General features: G+C 47.8%; 2 protein-coding genes across 2 annotated transcripts; one reads left to right on the forward strand and one right to left on the reverse strand.

Annotated features, from left to right (window-relative positions):
- Positions 1 to 3,856: 3,856 nt before the first annotated feature.
- On the forward strand, positions 3,857 to 8,660 carry LOC308145084 (anterior gradient protein 2 homolog). The gene is made up of 8 exons (XM_080516417.1): positions 3,857 to 3,888; positions 4,766 to 4,900; positions 4,987 to 5,050; positions 5,135 to 5,187; positions 5,512 to 5,588; positions 7,871 to 7,934; positions 8,298 to 8,381; positions 8,509 to 8,660. The coding sequence occupies exons 2-8, from the start codon at positions 4,777 to 4,779 to the stop codon at positions 8,556 to 8,558; spliced, it is 516 nt and encodes a 171-aa protein (XP_080372543.1). The 5' UTR covers positions 3,857 to 3,888; positions 4,766 to 4,776; the 3' UTR covers positions 8,559 to 8,660.
- A 3,130-nt stretch (positions 8,661 to 11,790) lies between these two features.
- tspan13b (tetraspanin 13b) lies at positions 11,791 to 17,960 on the reverse strand (the record flags this gene model as incomplete). The annotated part of the gene is made up of 6 exons (XM_080516574.1): positions 11,791 to 11,885; positions 12,699 to 12,809; positions 13,358 to 13,471; positions 15,274 to 15,354; positions 16,491 to 16,658; positions 17,898 to 17,960. 6 exons carry the CDS (start codon positions 17,958 to 17,960, stop codon positions 11,811 to 11,813), a joined length of 612 nt encoding a protein of 203 aa, XP_080372700.1. The 3' UTR covers positions 11,791 to 11,810.
- Between the last annotated feature and the right edge of the window lie 1,996 nt (positions 17,961 to 19,956).

Here is a 19,956-nt window from a genome sequence, read left to right on the forward strand (position 1 = left end):
CGCTGCTGTTTCACTGAACTGGTTACGGACGAGTTCGTGGAGTATTTAAGAAGAACCAGGCGTCAATATGGCCGTTTTCAGACGCTTCAGGGTTCAGTTCTACCGCAGCGTGCCAGGCGAAGGTCCTTCTGCCTGGACGGGGTGTGATGGAGTACCAGGGGCACCGTGGCCACATCAACTACAACCTCCAGACATCTCAATCAAATTAAAGTCCTCGGTTCTGGGCCACGGTTCTGGGCCACGGTTCTGGTCCTCGGTTCTGGGCCACGGTTCTGGTCCTCGGTTCTGGGCCACGGTTCTGGGCCACGGTTCTGGTCCTCGGTTCTGGGCCACGGTTCTGGTCCTCGGTTCTGGGCCACGGTTCTGGTCCTCGGTTCTGGGCCACGGTTCTGGGCCACGGTTCTGGGTAACGTGTGAAGCGTCTTGTTTTTGTGTGTCATGACACAAAGTCAGGCAGCCAGGCTGTGTTGGTCAAAGTAGTGGAAGAACGAGAAAACGTCAGTCATCAACGTTCCTGGTTCCATAAAGGTTCAGTGAAATAAAAAATACATCAAATTGATGGATTGAAACCAGCAGCAGGTGGAGCTGCTCCACCCGCCTCACTGCCTCAAACACGCCTTGCAAAAGTCGTTTTTTTTTCTCATTTAGCCAACTGGGGCAGAACCAATCAGCTGAAAACATTTGATATTGAACGTTGAGGTCCACTGAGTTCCCCAGCAGGGGGCGCTGTGGACTCATCTGACTGCCTCGTTCAACACCACGTCTTTAATTCCCTCTGAAGCATCATCATGTTAGAAAAACACAGCAGCTCCGACTCTTCTCATCTCTCCAACTGAACGACTCAAACTTTCCTCTTTCCAACTGAACGACTCAAACTTTCCTCTTTCCAACTGAACGACTCAAACTTTCCTCTTTCCAACTGAACGACTCAAACTTTCCTCTTTCCAACTGAACGACTCAAACTTTCCTCTTTCCAACTGAACGACTCAAACTTTCCTCTTTCCAACTGAACGACTCAAACTTTCCTCTTTCCAACTGAACGACTCAAACTTTCTTCTTTCCAGTGACAAAATGTGACATTTATCAGTTGCTGACGACTTTAAGTTCTCAAAACCTCTTCAACCATTTGTTCTTTGAAACATTTAATGTTTGTTAATGTAACATTCATTTATAGTGTGTGTGTGTGTGTGTGTGTGTGTGTGTGTGTGTGTGTGTGTGTGTGTGTGTGTGTGTGTGTGTGTGTGTGTGTGTGTGTGTGTGTGTGTGTGTGTGTGTGTGTGTGTGTGTGTCAGGGCAGGGTTGAGTGCAGCTGTTGAATGGTGAGTGTTAATAGTAGCAGAGCAAATATTGGCAGTGAAAACACAGTGAGGGGGAGGAGGAGGAGGAGGAGGGGGGAGGAGGAGGAGAGGGGGAGGAGGAGGAGGAGGAGGAGGAGGAGGAGGAGGAGGAAGTGAGGGGGGAGGGGGAGGAGGAGGGGGGGGGGAGGAGGTGAGGAGGAGGAGGAGGAGGAGGAGGAGAGGAGGAGTCTCAGAACAGTAAGGCCAGCTCAGCTCTAAACTCCACATCCTGGTTCCACTGAGTCGTTATTGATTCAGTTCCTCTTCAGTTTCCTACGAAGAACAAACATTGACGTCCTGAAGGCCAAACTGCTTCCTGGACCAACTATGATGACGAGGTGAATGACACAGGGCCAGCAGGGCCCCAGCAGGGCCCCAGCAGGGCCCCAGCAGACCCCCAGCAGGGCCCCAGCAGGGCCCCAGCAGACCCCCCAGCAGACCCCCCAGCAGACCCCCCAGCAGGGCCCCAACAGACCCCCAGCAGGGCCCCAGCAGACCCCCAGCAGGGCCCCAGTAGGGCCCCAGCAGACCCCCCAGCAGACCCCCAGCTGGTCAAAACTACATCTATGACGTCACACAACTACCAACACATTTCTATGTTACCTGGAAATCAGTTCTGTACGATTGAAACGTTTCCAGGATATTTTTCATTTCATTCACAACAATAACTGACAGAGAACAGAAGGAATAACCTGCATCAAACTATATAGTTGATATATTGTTAATATATAGTTAATATACAGTTTCTATATTGTTAATATATAGTTTCTATATTGTTAATATATAGTTAATATACAGTTTCTATACAGTTTCTATATAGTTTCTATACAGTTTCCAACTGTTTCCTCTGAATAACAGTTTGCAGCTCAGAGGAAAGAGAAAGTGTCGTCTGGTGAAGCAGCTTGACTCACAAAGCAGCAGCTGAAAGGACTCATTGAGGGGGGGGAGGGTTGTCACCGGTGGGGGGGGGGGGGGGGGGGGGGGGGAACAAAGCCTCCTTTGACTCTGAACTCCACCGGAGCCCCAGGAGACGGTTCAGATGAGACAGATAAAGTTCGGGACAGTTTGAGTCTTCAGACCTTCAGACCTGCAGGATTTATTGTAAACAAACCTGGAGAATCTGTTTATTTTAATACTTTATTTGTCTTTTATTGGAGCTTTACTGCAGTGATCTGGTCTGGACCATGGTCTGGTCTGGACTGTGGTCTGGTCTGGTCTGGACTCAGTGGTCTGATCTGATCTGGTCTGGTCTGGTCTGGTCTGGACTCAGTGGTCTGATCTGATCTGGTCTGGTCTGGTCTTGCAATATTTCCACTTTGATGTGAATATTTTCACTTTGATCTCACAAAGGAGGCTTAGGCTACTGCTAACCATTAGCGCTATGAGCAATGCACCGCTGCACCGTTGCACCGCTGCACCTCAAAATAGTTGTTTTTTAAAAATGATGTAAAATGGTTAGTTTTACATCGGTATGTAAGAAACCCCTCGGGCTATGTGCTCTGCACTGCGGCACAATGTCCAACTGTCCAACTGACTAACTCTGAGTATGTGGACCTGAACCGCTTTCCTTTCCCCTGTCCTCCTCTGTCCCCTGTCCTCTGTCCCCTGTCCTCCCCTGTCCCCCCCTGTCCTCAGTCCTCCTCTGTCCCCTGCCCTCCTCTGTCCCCTGCCATCCATCCTGTCTAGTTCCTTGATAGTTTAGTTGTTGTGTCCCCAGTGGTCCATTTAAATGTGAAGTTACTGTTTTTTTATTGTCTTGTACATCGTCTGGTTGTATTTTGTTCTGGGACTCGTCTTGTCTTCTTGTCCTGTGGGACATTTCTTTCATCGGCCTGTCTCGAGACAACCGGTGGAAACGAGTCTGTGGCCCTAATCGGACATATTTACATGCAACATGTCCATTACTATGTCCTGTCCCTATTTCAATAAATCAATAAATGAAAAATGGTGGGCAGTGGAGGTTGGGAATGGAACCTGCAACCTTCATGTCGTAGAGAGACCGCTCTACCAACTGCTCGTCCAAAGGTGTGGATGCTTGGATCTGATGTGTGTGTGTGTGTGTGTGTGTGTGTGTGTACGTGGCAGCAGGGACTCGTCCAGCGCTGACTCGTCGTTGGCGTCCCGCCAGCCTGCAGCATCTCGCCCTGCGGCAGAACAAACAGTCAAAGTGTCTCCAACTGTCTCTCCCTGCCGGCTGTGAGACGGACGTCCTCGTTGGACAGGCCGAGAGACAGAGTCTTACTGCTGAGACGTGCTTCTGTCCCCCGTCCCCGCGGGACTCGTCCGTCCAGACGTCCTGGTCCACGACTCCAGGACGAGTCCTGGTTTACAGCCGGACTCCAGGATGTGTGAAGGCGGAACCGGAGGAGGCGAAGGAACCGCTGAAGTCCGGGTGAGTCAGCGTTCCCGCAGAGCGGGAGGAGGATGTGGGCGGAGCTTCGTGGATGTGGGCGGAGCTTCGCGGAGCGCCAGGTGCTTTAAAAGGGGGCCGGCGCAGCGGCAGGTAGGACTCACCTTCTCACCTTCTCAGCGTCTCACCTGAGCACCACAGGTAAGGCGACTCCAGGAAACCCTGTCCTTCTCTACGTAGAACCAAACGAGCTGAGTCACTGACTCTCTTGTTCTGGGTCATTGAGGTTCTATTCACCAGGAAACCCACAGAACGTCGTTTTGCTGTTGTGATTCTTCAAAGGTTCATTTTTCCAGACGAGTTGAATCAAAAGGCGTTTCCGTTATTTCATTAACTAACGAAGGTTCTGGAAGGTTCTGGAAGGTTCTGGAAGAGTCTTGAAAATGTCTGAAACTAAAGTGTGAGAACGAGTTACTGAGTTACTGAGTTACTGAGTTACTGAGTCCTCTGAGGTCTGGGATGTGATGTGAGCCGGTTCTGAAGAACCAGACCTGGACCGGTTCTCTGTGGCGCTGCTGTGAAGGTTCTGCAGCTTCACAGTTTCTGTCCTGAGAGGAAACATGTTGACCTGGTTTGACAGCTGAGCGGTAAAACCAGCCTCCCTACCAGAACCCTACCAGAACCAGCCTCCCTACCGGAACCAGCTTCCCTACCGGAACCAGCCTCCCTACCGGAACCAGCTACCCTACCAGAACCAGCCTCCCTACCGGAACCAGCCTCCCTACCGGAACCAGCCTCCCTACCAGAACCAGCCTCCCTACCAGAACCAGCCTCCCTACGGGAGGACAGCCTTTCTGTTTCGTCTTGTCGGCAGACAAACCGTCAGTCGTTGACGGTTCCCACCTGCTGATCCAGAACTTCGTTCAGCCTCGGAACGTGAAGTTCGAGGCTGAACGAAGTTGGAGAACATCAGAGAACGTTAGAGAACGTTAGAGAACTTTAGAAGGTCAGAGAACATTAGAGAACGTCAGAGAACGTGGGTTCCCACAGGATCATCACCACCCGTCTTTTGATCCAGGAGCTGTAAAGATGATCAAAGCCGTGTCGGTCCTCCTGGTCCCGGTCCTGGTCCTGGTCCTGGTCCTGGTCTCCACCACCTTTGCCAGCTATGTGCCGAAAACTGGCAAGAGGATCCCCCAGACCCTGTCCCGAGGTGAGTGAAGACCCTCCTGAACCTGCACCTGAGGGCGGGTCCCTGGTTCCACCTGAAGGAGAATGTCAGTACTCTTGTCTGTCCAGGTTGGGGGGACCAGCTGATCTGGGCTCAGACCTACGAGGAGGGTCTGTACTGGTCCAGGTCCAAGTAAGAAACAACTCCCGTTATTTGAATGGTAGTTCTGGATTTGTTGTCCTGGTGTTGATGGTGAAGGTCTGGTTGGTTCTCCAGGAACAAGCCTCTGATGGTCCTGTTCCACCTGGAAGACTGTCCTCACAGCCTGGGTGAGTCCAACTCCTGTAGTTCAACTCCTGGTAGTTCATCTCCTCTGGTAGTTCATCTCCTGGTAGTTCAACTCCTCTGGTAGTTCAGCTCCTGGTAGTTCAGCTCCTGGTAGTTCATCTCCTGGTAGTTCATCTCCTCTGGTAGTTCAGTTCCTGGTAGTTCATCTCCTGGTAGTTCAGCTCCTGGTAGTTCATCTCCTCTGGTAGTTCAACTCCTGGTAGTTCATCTCCTGGTAGTTCATCTCCTGTGGTGGGTGGGGTCAGGAAGCCGGGGGACAGACGTCCCCTGGTGTCCTGCTCCAGCGTAACCTTTGTCCTCTGCAGCGCTGAAGAAAGTCGTTTCTGAAGACGTGAAGCTCCAGAAGATCCTGGACGAAGACTTCATCGTCCTCAACCTCATGGTAGGACTCTGGACTCTGTGTGGCCCTCTGGTGGCGGCAGGGAGGCATTACACCCCACAACCTCAGGGAGGAAGTCCTGTTTGTGTTCTGAGGCATTAAAGAGACTCCTGTAGTTCCTCCTGTAGTTCCTCCTGGAGTTCACCCTGTAGTTCCTCCTGTAGTTCACCCTGTAGTTCACCCTGTAGTTCCTCCTGGAGTTCCTCCTGGAGTTCACCCCGTAGTTCACCCCGTAGTTCACCCCGTAGTTCCTCCTCTAGTTCCTCCTGTAGTTCCTCCTCTAGTTCACCCTGTAGTTCCTCCTGTAGTTCCTCCTCTAGTTCCTCCTCTAGTTCCTCCTCTAGTTCACCCTGTAGTTCACCCTGTAGTTCCTCCTGGAGTTCCTCCTGGAGTTCACCCCGTAGTTCACCCCGTAGTTCACCCCGTAGTTCCTCCTCTAGTTCCTCCTGTAGTTCCTCCTCTAGTTCACCCTGTAGTTCCTCCTGTAGTTCCTCCTCTAGTTCACCCTGTAGTTCCTCCTGTAGTTCACCCTGTAGTTCCTCCTCTAGTTCACCCTGTAGTTCCTCCTCTAGTTCACCCTGTAGTTCCTCCTGTAGTTCACCCTGTAGTTCACCCTGTAGTTCCTCCTCTAGTTCACCCTGTAGTTCACCCTGTAGTTCCTCCTGGAGTTCCTCCTGGAGTTCCTCCTGGAGTTCACCCTGTAGTTCACCCTGTAGTTCCTCCTGTAGTTCCTCCTGGAGTTCACCCTGTAGTTCACCCTGTAGTTCACCCTGTAGTTCCTCCTCTAGTTCACCCTGTAGTTCCTCCTCTAGTTCACCCTGTAGTTCCTCCTCTAGTTCACCCTGTAGTTCCTCCTGTAGTTCACCCTGTAGTTCACCCTGTAGTTCACCCTGTAGTTCCTCCTGTAGTTCACCCTGTAGTTCCTCCTGTAGTTCCTCCTGGAGTTCACCCTGTAGTTCCTCCTGGAGTTCACCCTGTAGTTCACCCTGTAGTTCCTCCTGGAGTTCACCCTGTAGTTCCTCCTGTAGTTCCTCCTGGAGTTCACCCTGTAGTTCACCCTGTAGTTCCTCCTGTAGTTCCTCCTGTAGTTCACCCTGTAGTTCCTCCTCTAGTTCACCCTGTAGTTCCTCCTGTAGTTCACCCTGTAGTTCACCCTGTAGTTCCTCCTCTAGTTCACCCTGTAGTTCCTCCTGTAGTTCACCCTGTAGTTCCTCCTGTAGTTCACCCTGTAGTTCCTCCTGTAGTTCACCCTGTAGTTCCTCCTGGAGTTCACCCTGTAGTTCACCCTGTAGTTCCTCCTGGAGTTCACCCTGTAGTTCCTCCTGTAGTTCCTCCTGGAGTTCACCCTGTAGTTCCTCCTGGAGTTCACCCTGTAGTTCCTCCTGGAGTTCACCCTGTAGTTCACCCTGTAGTTCCTCCTGGAGTTCACCCTGTAGTTCACCCTGTAGTTCCTCCTGGAGTTCACCCTGTAGTTCCTCCTGTAGTTCCTCCTGTAGTTCCTCCTGGAGTTCACCCTGTAGTTCCTCCTGGAGTTCACCCTGTAGTTCACCCTGTAGTTCCTCCTGGAGTTCACCCTGTAGTTCCTCCTGGAGTTCACCATGTAGTTCCTCCTGTAGTTCCTCCTCTAGTTCACCCTGTAGTTCCTCCTCTAGTTCACCCTGTAGTTCCTCCTGTAGTTCCTCCTCTAGTTCACCCTGTAGTTCCTCCTGTAGTTCCTCCTGGAGTTCCTCCTGTAGTTCCTCCTGGAGTTCACCCTGTAGTTCACCCTGGAGTTCACCCTGGAGTTCCTCCTGGAGTTCCTCCTGTAGTTCCTCCTGTAGTTCCTCCCGGAGTTCACCCTGTAGTTCACCCTGTAGTTCCTCCTCTAGTTCACCCTGTAGTTCCTCCTGGAGTTCACCCTGTAGTTCACCCTGTAGTTCCTCCTGTAGTTCACCCTGTAGTTCATCCTGTAGTTCCTCCTGTAGTTCACCCTGTAGTTCCTCCTGTAGTTCCTCCTGTAGTTCACCCTGTAGTTCCTCCTGTAGTTCCTCCTGTAGTTCACCCTGTAGTTCCTCCTGTAGTTCCTCCTGTAGTTCACCCTGGAGTTCACCCCGTAGTTCCTCCTGTAGTTTACCCTGTAGTTCGCCCTGTAGTTCCTCCTGTAGTTCCCCCTGGAGTTCCTCCTGAGAGAGACAGTGTCCCTCAGCATCCCGTGAGCCTGCAGGTTGTCTTGTCTGTCCCAGACAGAGACAGTGTCCCTCAGTGCTGCTCTGACTGTCCTCACGTCTTTGTCTCGTCCTCTGCAGTACGAAACCACAGACAAACATCTGTCCCCTGATGGACAATACGTCCCCAGAATCATCTTCGTTGGTAAGAACTTCCCTGTTCTTCACTGAAATGTTGCTGAAGCACAAAACACCTTGTACTTAGTTATTTACTGTACTACTTAGTTACTTACTGTACTACTTTATTACTTAGTTATTTACTGCACTACTTTATTACTTAGTTACTTGTATGAGAATAATAATAATACACAGCTTCATATGAAGAATGAATGATGAACGTGTCGTACAGTTTATCAGACACGTCCTGACAAGTGGAGGTGAAACGTCTCAGTAGGATCAGATGTGAGACGGCGTCTCGTCCTCACAGGAGACACTGGGACACAGCGTGTCTTTGTCTCAGTACATAATGTAAGGTAGAAGGTAGAGAATGTGTCCTGCCGTCCTGCAGACCCCACCATGACGGTCCGGGCCGACATCGCCGGGCGCTACGCCAACCGCCTGTACGCCTACGAACCCAACGACGTCAAGCTCTGTGAGTGACACACACACACACACACACACACACACACACACACACACACACACACACACACACACACACACACACACAGTGACGAGCCTCCTCCCCCCCCCCTCCCTCTCCCCCCCCCCCTCCTCAGTGTTGACCAACATGAGCAAGGCGAAGAAGTTGCTGAAGTCGGAGTTGTGAGTCGCTGCGGCGCCGCCGGTTTCACAGCTGAAGGTTCTTCTGTTTCTCTGATTTGTGAATTTTATGTTATTATTGTTCATCTTTGGAATAAAAACTGACGAGTTCAACCTGGAAGTCTTGTGGCAAAGCATTGTGGTTAATCTGGCAGGACGCTGATACTGTGGAGGCCTGATCAGCACGACTGTGCCCCCTGGTGGCCATTATTGGGGAGTATATAATATAACATAATATAATATAATATAACATAATATAATATAATATAACATAATATAATCAAATCTAACATAATATAATCAAATCTAACATAATATAATAACATAACATAACATAATATAATATAATAAAATATAACATAATATAATCAAATCTAACATAATATAATAATATAACATAACATAATATAATATAACATAACATAATATAATATAATATAACATAACATAATATAATATAACATAACATAATATAATATAATATAACATAACATAATATAATATAATAATCTAACATAATATAATATAATAGAACATAACATAATATAACATAACATAATATAATCAAATCTAACATAATATAATATAGTATAATATAACATAACATAACATAATATAACATAATATAATATAATATAACATAATATAATCAAATCTAACATAATATAATAACATAACATAACATAATATAACATAATATAATAAAATATAATATAAAATAATATAATATAATAAATATAATATAAAATAATATAATCTCCTCCAGAGTTCTAACATTTGGTCCTAAACATCTGAGAGGAAAGATCTAAAGGTCTAGATGGTATTTGACCTACTGGTCCCGCAGGTTCCTGGTCCTGGAGGTCCCTGGTCCTGCGGGTTCCTGGTCCTACGGGTTCCTGGTCCTACGGGTTCCTGGTCCTGCAGGTCCCTGGTCCTGCGGGTTCCTGGTCCTACGGGTTCCTGGTCCTGCGGGTTCCTGGTCCTGCAGGTTCCTGGTCCTGCAGGTTTCCTCCTGTACAGGGAGTTACAGATCTGGACGCCATGAGATTTAATTCAAGACCCGTCATTGAAAGTTCTAGAGACGAGTTTCCAGGTCCGACAGAAACCAGCAGCTGGAGGAGATTCGTCCTAAATGACCTTTGACCTGGAAAAGTTGACCTCTTTGTTTTTCTCCTGGACTTCCTGCTGCTGAGTCAGCGTTTTGTCTGACAGGACTTCCTGCTGCTGAGTCAGCGTTTTGTCTGACAGGACTTCCTGCTGCTGAGTCAGCGTTTTGTCTGACAGGACTTCCTGCTGCTGAGTCAGCGTTCCTCTGGACCAGGTTTCTGGAGGTCCCGGCAGTCGCCCCCTGCTGGGCGGCGTTTTGGGCCAAACATCCCATAATAAGCTTCTTCTGGTCACCCTGGTAACCATGTCATCATGGGGGGCTGATCACTGTGGGGGGGGGGGATCACTGTGGGGGGGGGGGGGGGGGCTCTAAAGTCTTTCTTCAAAAAGGTCCCAATTATCGTCCCATGAAAACTCCGTCACCTCCACCTGACAGGAGAGCTTCTAAAACCACTTTGAACCAGAACCACGTTAACCAGAACCACCTGAAACCAGAACCACCTGAGACCAGAACCACGTTAACCAGAACCACCTGAAACCAGAACCACCTGAGACCAGAACCACGTTAACCAGAACCACCTGAGACCAGAACCACGTTAACCAGAACCACCTGAAACCAGAACCACGTTGAACCAGAACCACCTGAAACCAGAACCACATTGAACCAGAACCACCTGAGACCAGAACCACGTTAACCAGAACCACCTGAAACCAGAACCACGTTAACCAGAACCACGTTGAACCAGAACCACCTGAAACCAGAACCACGTTGAACCAGAACCACCTGAGACCAGAACCACGTTGAACCAGAACCACCTGAGACCATGTTTTTCTTGTGTAACTTTATTAGATTTGATAAATGAGAGAAAATGAGAAATGAGAAACATCAAAGAGGAAGTGATGAAAAGGTTCTGGACTTTAAGGGTTAAAACTGATTCATCAGGCTTCAAACTGGAGTTCAGACACCATCCAGTTACTAGTACTAAAACTAGTACTACTACTAGTACTAGTACTACTACTACTAGTAGTAGTAGTAGTACTAGTACTACAACTACTAGTAGTACTAGAACTAGTACTACTACTAGTACTAGTACTACTACTACTAGTAGTAGTAGTAGTACTAGTACTAGTACTAAAACTAGTACTACTACTAGTACTAGTACTACTACTACTAGTAGTAGTAGTAGTACTAGTACTACAACTAGTAGTAGTACTAAAACTAGTACTACTACTAGTACTAGTACTACTACTACTAGTAGTAGTACTAGTACTAGTACTAGTACTAGTAGTAGTACTAGTAACTGGATCAATGAATCCACAAACACTCATAAAGGAAACAAACAGAAATGATGAACTAGAATGTTAAATTACTTTACAGTAAAAGAATCACATTTTATACACACACACACACACACACACACACACACACACACACACACACACACACACACACACACACACACACACACACACACACACACACACACACACACACACACACACACACACACACACACACACACACTCTCCAGCTCCACAGTGTTTCAGGGTTTATTGTTTCACTCGTTTGTAGAGAAAATTTAATCCAGAGACGAGGATGAAGAGTCGCTGATCTTCTCTGAGGAGAGGAGAGGAGAGGAGAGGAGGAGGAGGAGGAAGAGGAGAGGAGAGGAGGAGGAGGACAGGAGGACAGGAGGACAGGAGAGGAGAGGAGAGGAGAGGAGGAGGAGGAAGAGGAGAGGAGGAGGAGGACAGGAGGACAGGAGGAGGAGGAGGAGAGGAGAGGAGGAGGAGGAGGAAGAGGAAGAGGAAGAGGAAGAGGAGGAGGAGGAGGAGGACAGGAGGACAGGAGGAGGAGGAGGAGAGGAGAGGAGAGAGGAGAGGAGAGGAGAGGAGGAGGAGGAGGAGGAAGAGGAGAGGAGGAGGAGGACAGGAGGAGGACAGGAGAGGAGGAGGAGGAGGAAGAGGAGAGGAGGAGGAGGACAGGAGGACAGGACAGGAGGACAGGAGGAGGACAGGAGAGGAGGACAGGAGAGGAGGAGTGGAGGCGGGGTCACAGGAAGGAGGCGGGGTCACAGGAAGGCGCTGGGTTGGAGGCGGGGTCACAGGAAGGAGGCGGGGTCACAGGAAGGCCCTGGGGTTGGTGGCGGGGTCACAGGAAGGCGCTGGGATTGGCCCGCGGGTCTTTCTGGTTCCGGTAGCGGAAGGTGAGCCACACCCCCAGGATCTGACACACAAACACTGGGTCAGGTTTCCATGGCGACCGGTGAGTGGACAGACAGGAGACACTAATGGATGCAGACTGTGACCTGCTGGTGTCTCACCGTCGTCATGACCAGTGAGACAACGGTGAGACACGGCGGTGAGACACGGCGGTGAGACACGATGGTGAGACACGGCGGTGAGACACGGTGGTGAGACACGATGGTGAGACACGATGGTGAGACACGGTGGGGAGACACGGCTGTGAGACACAGCGGTGAGACACAGACGGTGAGACACGATGGTGAGACACGATGGTGAGACACGGCGGTGAGACACGGTGGTGAGACACGATGGTGAGACACGATGGTGAGACACGGCGGGGAGACACGGCTGTGAGACACAGCGGTGAGACACAGACGGTGAGACACGATGGTGAGACACGGCGGTGAGACACGGCGGTGAGACACGACGGTGAGACACGGTGGTGAGACACGGCGGTGAGACACGGCGGTGAGACACGATGGTGAGACACGATGATGAGACACGGCGGTGAGACACGGCGGTGAGACACGGTGGTGAGACACGGCTGTGAGACACAGACACAGCGGTGAGACACGGCAGTGAGACACAGCGGTGAGACACAGACGGTGAGACACGGTGGTGAGACACGGCGGTGAGACACAACAGTGAGACACAACAGTGAGACACGGTGGTGAGACACAACAGTGAGACACAACAGTGAGACACGGTGGTGATACACAACAGTGAGACACAACAGTGAGACACGGCAGTGAGACACAGCGGTGAGACACGGTGGAGAGACACCGTCTCTCACCTCGGTGAAGCTGAAGAAGAGGCCGATTCCTCCGACCAGCTGCAGGGCGGCGCCGGCGTGTTCCTGGATCTTGTCGGCGCAGGAGAAGCAGGAGGGGCGGGGGAAGCAGGCCTGCAGGGACAGGAAGTGACGCTGCTCACAACAGGAAGTGCAGCTGTTCACAAGAGGAAGTGACGCTGTTCACAACAGGAAGTGACGCTGTTCAGAACAGGAAGTGACGCTGTTCACAACAGGAAGTGACGCTGTTCACAACAGGAAGTGACGCTGTTCAGAACAGGAAGTGACGCTGTTCACAACAGGAAGTGACGCTGTTCACAACAGGAAGTGACGCTGTTCACAAGAGGAAGTGACGCTGTTCACAACAGGAAGTGACGCTGTTCACAACAGGAAGTGATGCTGTTCACAACAGGAAGTGACGCTTTTCAGAACAGGAAGTGACGCTGTTCACAACAGGAAGTGATGCTGTTCACAACAGGAAGTGACGCTGTTCACAACAGGAAGTGACGCTGTTCACAACAGGAAGTGACGCTGTTCACAACAGGAAGTGACGCTGTTCACAACAGGAAGTGTAGCTGTTCAGCAGCTGTTCACAACAGGAAGTGCAGCTGTTCAGCAGCCGGTCTGACTGAACGCAGCAGGAAGTGACGGTCTGGACTCACGGCGCTGCAGGTTCTGTTGGGATCCACGTGTCTGAAGCCGCAGCAGTTCAGGTTCTTCTCCACGTCCCGCTGGGTGTCCTCAGAGTTGTTCCAGCCCACCTCCAGCAGCTGGTCCTGCAGGGACACCAGGAGACACCTCAGACCTCAGGACCCAGACAGGAAGTACCAGGAGACACCTCAGACCTCAGGACCCAGACAGGAAGTACCAGGAGACACCTCAGACCTCAGGACCCAGACAGGAAGTACCAGGAGACACTTCAGACCTCATGACCCAGACAGGAAGTACCAGGAGACACCTCAGACCTCAGGACCCAGACAGGAAGTACCAGGAGACACCTCAGACCTCAGGACCCAGACAGGAAGTACCAGGAGACACTTCAGACCTCATGACCCAGACAGGAAGTACCAGGAGACACTTCAGACCTCATGACCCAGACAGGAAGTACCAGGAGACACTTCAGACCTCATGACCCAGACAGGAAGTACCAGGAGACACTTCAGACCTCATGACCCAGACAGGAAGTACCAGGAGACACTTCAGACCTCATGACCCAGACAGGAAGTACCAGGAGACGCTTCAGACCTCATGACCCAGACAGGAAGTACCAGGAGACACTTCAGACCTCATGACCCAGACAGGAAGTACCAGGAGACACTTCAGACCTCATGACCCAGACAGGAAGTACCAGGAGACACTTCAGACCTCATGACCCAGACAGGAAGTGCAGAACTTCACCTGAAACGTCCCTGTTCTGCTCAAATGTTTAGAAAAATCCTTTCAGACCAATTTCAGAGAAACTAATATTGCTCTAGAATAAACAGCAGGAATATTAACAAGATGATCAATTATGGCAAAAACTAAATAGTAATAGTATTATAACAGTAGTATATAAATACTAATGGAATATCAGTGTAATTGTTGGTGCTTCTACTTGTACAACTACAATATATGATGTGTATTCAGGTGTATTTATAATATATTGTATCCTTGTATATATTAAATGTATTATTAAGTTCAGAGTCTTCGGTTTCACTACATGTTGTATTTTCATTGGTTAATAGTTTGTGTGAAACAAGCCTGAAGCCTTTTGGTTTGTAAAACTGTTCATCTGTGAAAGAAAAATGGATTTTGACCGACTGAAGAAATAAATACATTTAAAAAAAAGCCAATAGTTGCAGATCAGGTCGGTCCATTACAGTAGAAATGAGTTGTTTTGAGGCAGACCAGTCTGAGGACATGAGGGGACATGAGGGGACATGAGGGGACACGCCTCTGGACTTCAGCCTTCCAGCTCACTGCGACTCCTCCTGGACCAATCAGACGATAAGGATCCGTCGTGACCTTTGACCTTCGTCCAGAAGAGGAAACGTCCCATGTTGCACACGAGAGAAGAGTTTTATCGCCGGTCGGAGTGACGGAGCAGCAGGACGACGCCCACAAACCTGGAACTCAAGGTTTCCAGCTCCTCCCTGATTCTCCTCCATTAGAACATTGATCCTAGGAGCTGCATCCAGAATCTGCTGTGTCTGTGAGAGCTGGACTGGCTCCGCCCACACATACACCCATCTATGGGAAGAGGAGGAAGTACTTCCTCTCGTGGCGCCATGTGCCAGAGCAGATCTGCCTTGAGGAAGTGGTTCCAGGTACAGACGGTCAGTACTGCAGGAGAACTTTCAGGAAGTGGTTCCAGGTACAGACGGTCAGTACTGCTGGAGAACCTTCAGGAAGTGGTTCCAGGTACAGACGGTCAGTACTGCAGGAGAACCGTCGGTTCTAATGACGTATCTGATTAACTCTTCATCTGCTGCACTCGTGACTCGGCCATTTTTATTTTCAACCCTCGCTCTTTCTTTCTATTGCCCCTCCCCCCTCCCCCTCCCCCCCCCCCCCCCGCCCCCCCCGCTGAACAACTCACCTGCTGCTGTGTGTTGATGGCCAGGCAGGCGCTGGACACGGAGAACTGGACCACGAACACCATGGACAGAACGACCATGTACTGACTGGGGTCAAGGAGCTTCACTGTGACGGCAGGAGCTGCTGAGCTCGGTACATGAACACATGAACACATGAACACGTGAACACATGAATACGTGAACACGTGAACACGTGAACACATGAACACGTGAACACATGAACACGTGAACACATGAACACGTGAACACATGAACACAAGATGGAGTTTCCGACGCGAGCGGCGGCTCAGTGATGTCTGCAGGAGGTCTGGTGGTCTGGAGTCTGGGGGAGGAGGTCTGGAGTCTGGAGGAGGAGGTCTGGAGTCTGGAGGTCTGGAGAAGGAGGTCTGGATCCAGAACCTGTTCCTGCAGTTCATTATTCCCTAACTGGTTAAAATGAAGCTGATTTCTTATTTCATCAAACTGCTGACATCGTTCTATATTCTATATATTTTATTCTATATTCTATATATTTTATTCTATATTCTATATATTTTATTCTATATATTTTATTCTATATTCTATATATTTTATTCTATATTCTATATATTTTATTCTATATTCTATATATTTTATTCTATATTCTATATATTTTATTCTATATATTTTATTCTATATTCTATATATTTTATTCTATATTCTATATATTTTATTCTATATATTTTATTCTATATTCTATTCTATATATTTTATTCTATATTCTATATATTTTATTCTATATTATATAGATTTTATTCTATATATTTTATTCTATATTCTATATATTTTATTCTATATATTTTATTCTATATTCTATTCTATATATTTTATTCTATATTCTATAGATTTTATTCTATATTATATACATTTTATTCTATATTATATAGATTATATTCTATATAATTTATTCTATATTCTATATATTTTATTCTATATTCCTTCATTCTGAACTGAAGCTCTTCTACTGTGAGATTCACTGACGTAATAAAATAATAAAATAAAGCTTCACTGTTTCTTGTCCGTCGTTTTTTTAACTTTCTACTATAAAAACAATGAGAAGAAGTTTAAACGGCTTCTGGTCGTTTCTCAACTCGTCCAGTCTGATGTCATATCTGATGACATCACGTCTCCATGGTGATGTCTGATGACGTCACGTCTCCATGGTGATAGAGAGGAGGCGGAGCCTCTGAGCCCAGGATACGAAGAAGAGCAGGACCTGGTGGTGCTTCATGGCGCCCACCAGGCCGGCCAGAGCCACGAAGAAGAGGAAGACCCCCACGCCGACCACCCCCCCCACCACCTGGAAGCTGGACACCAGGCCGAACCACTTCCCCCACGCCGCGATGCAGATCATCAGCAGGCTCACCATCTGCACAACAACAACAACAACAACAACAACAACAACAACAAGCCGTGACTCTGCAGCGCGGAGCTTCTCTGTTCAACACGTCGAGGCTCGGAGACACTTTGTGTTGAAGACGAACTCAAGTTGTGTTTAGAATCAAGTGAGAGAAACGATAGAACTGGTTGTTTCTCTATCCTCTCTCTCTCTCTATCCTCTCTCTCTCTCTATCCTCTCTCTCTCTCTATCCTCTCTCTCTCTCTCTCTCTCTATCCTCTCTCTCTTGCTCTCCCTCTCTCTATCCTCTCTCTCTCTCTATCCTCTCTCTCTTGCTCTCCCTCTCTCTATCCTCTCTCTCTCTCTATCCTCTCTCTCTCTCTCTCTCTCTATCCTCTCTCTCTCTCTCTCTCTCTCTATCCTCTCTCTCTCTATCTCTCTATCTTCTCTCTCTCTATCCTCTCTCTCTATCCTCTCTCTCTATCCTCTCTCTCTCTATCTCTCTATCCTCTCTCTCTCTATCTCTCTATCCTCTCTCTCTCTATCCTCTCTCTCTCTATCTCTCTATCCTCTCTCTCTCTATCCTCTCTCTCTCTATCTCTATCCTCTCTCTATCCTCTCTCTCTTGCTCTCCCTCTCTCTCTCTCTATCCTCTCTCTCTCTCTCTATCCTCTCTCTCTCTATCCTCTCTCTCTCGCTCTCCCTCTCTCTCTCTCTCTCTCTCTCTCTCAGGTTCTTCTTCTTACAACATAACATTATTTGACACTTGTCGAGATTTAAAATCAGATTTTTAAACATGATAAATACTTTGTTTTGTTTTAAAACACGTCTTGATTTGACAGGATCATTTTACTTTACATTTAAACATCATATTTCAAGATTTCTTATCACGTAAAGTTGACTTTACTACTGCACGAGCAGAAAATGTTAACCATTTTAATTTTCTCCTCAAATTCAGCCTTTACATCTGATATTTGCAGTTTCTGGACTCTGTAATATCGTGACATTGTGAGTGATAATAAATCTGTTCTGGCTCCTCTGATGCAGAGTAAAGAACATTTTCTTTCCACCATCTGTTGGATTTGACACAGAAACACAATTGACTGTAATTGAGTGAATCCTGGCGGCAGGAGCCTCACGAGGTGTGAGTCCACAGAGTCTCATGGATGCGGGTGTTTCCCCTCATGAAGCGGCGGAGACAGGGACGTCCTGGAGCTGCAGGTTCACCTCCAGCCGGACAAAGACGGTCGGTGCTGCAGAGCAACTCACCACGTGCAGGATGTTGAGGACACACAGACTGAGTCTGGAGCAGCCGAACCCTCCGCAGCCCATCTCGGCCCGGAATCAAGCGTTCAGCCCGGCGGCTCCTTGCTGCGGCGGATCGACCTGCAGAGCCCGGAGAGGCGGTGACACCGGAGGTGGAGGGGGGAAAGCCTCTTCAAAATAAGAGCCGTCTTCCCCGACGGGGGGGTCCGCGACCTCTAGAGGCCGATGGCGGTACTGCCACACTGGAATGATCCGACTGGATTCTGCGGAACGTCCCAGATGAAGAGCAGACGATTAAAAACCCAACAGCCATGCTTGTAAATATTAATTATATATATTAATAATATATTGACCGACGACATACCAAAGCGCTGTGTGGTCACGTATCCGGGAAAACCTGACGACTCCGTACGGAGAGAAGACAAACATCTGGTTAGAATTGTACTTATTGACAGTAGAAGGGCCTCAACCAGGAACGGCACCAGGTGGAAACACCAAGCAGGAGCAGTGGCTGGAAACCATCAAGGAGATTTACACAATGGAAACAATAACTCATCACTTCAAACTCAAAGGGACGTACATTTGAGAGAAACTGGAAGAAATGGACCCACAAGGAACGAGACGCTGACACTGAATGGACTGACCAAGACGTCCCATGGTGTTTCTGTTTGGCACTGTTTGGGTTTGTTTGTGAATGAAAGAATAAATAAATACAAGTTAAGAAATGAAAAAAAGAAATACTCTAAAGTCTGATGCAATTTCCCTCTGTCTAGATAGAGCTGCTCCGGCTGGTTTAATCTAGAAACTCATGTTACTGTCTAGATAGAGCTGCTCCGGCTGGTTTAATCTAGAAACTCATGTGACTGTCTAGATAGAGCTGCTCAGGCTGGTTTAATCTAGAAACTCATGTGACTGTCTAGATAGAGCTGCTCAGGCTGGTTTAATCTAGAAAATCATGTTACTGTCTAGATAGAGCTGCTCAGGCTGGTTTAATCTAGAACATCATGTTACTGTCTAGATAGAGCTGCTCAGGCTGGTTTAATCTAGAAACTCATGTGACTGTCTAGATAGAGCTGCTCAGGCTGGTTTAATCTAGAAAATCATGTGACTGTCTAGATAGAGCTGCTCAGGCTGGTTTAATCTAGAAAATCATGTTACTGTCTAGATAGAGCTGCTCAGGCTGGTTTAATCTAGAACATCATGTTACTGTCTAGATAGAGCTGCTCAGGCTGGTTTAATCTAGAAACTCATGTGACTGTCTAGATAGAGCTGCTCAGGCTGGTTTAATCTAGAAAATCATGTTACTGTCTAGATAGAGCTGCTCAGGCTGGTTTAATCTAGAAAATCATGTTACTGTCTAGATAGAGCTGCTCAGGCTGGTTTAATCTAGAAAGTCATGTGACTGTCTAGATAGAGCTGCTCAGGCTGGTTTAATCTAGAAAGTCATGTTACTGTCTAGATAGAGCTGCTCAGGCTGGTTTAATCTAGAAACTCATGTTACTGTCTAGATAGAGCTGCTCTGGCTGGTTTAATCTAGAAAATCATGTTACTGTCTAGATAGAGCTGCTCAGGCTGGTTTAATCTAGAAAATCACGTTACTGTCTAGATAGAGCTGCTCAGGCTGGTTTAATCTAGAAAATCATGTTACTGTCTAGATAGAGCTGCTCAGGTTGGCTTAATCTAGAAACTCATGTTACTGTCTAGATAGAGCTGCTCAGGCTGGTTTAATCTAGAAAATCATGTTACTGTATAGATAGAGCTGCTCAGGCTGGTTTAATCTCATAACAGTTGGAAAATATTTGGATCAGTACGATAACTGTAAATAATATATGTAGCACTAACAAGGGTGTTATATGTTGCCGCCCCAATCACCCCCTACCCCTACAAATTAAATTAAATTAAATTAAATTAAATTAAATTAAATTAAATTAAATTAAATTAAATTAAATTAAATTAAATTAAATTAAATTAAATTAATACATAAATACATAAATAAATAAAGTACAACAATGAGAACAAACCATCACAGTCTCACATCACATCTGCTGACTACGAATTAGAA

The sequence above is a fragment of the Blennius ocellaris genome (genome assembly GCF_963422515.1).
Source record: "Blennius ocellaris genome assembly, chromosome: 20".
NCBI lineage: Eukaryota > Metazoa > Chordata > Actinopteri > Blenniiformes > Blenniidae > Blennius > Blennius ocellaris.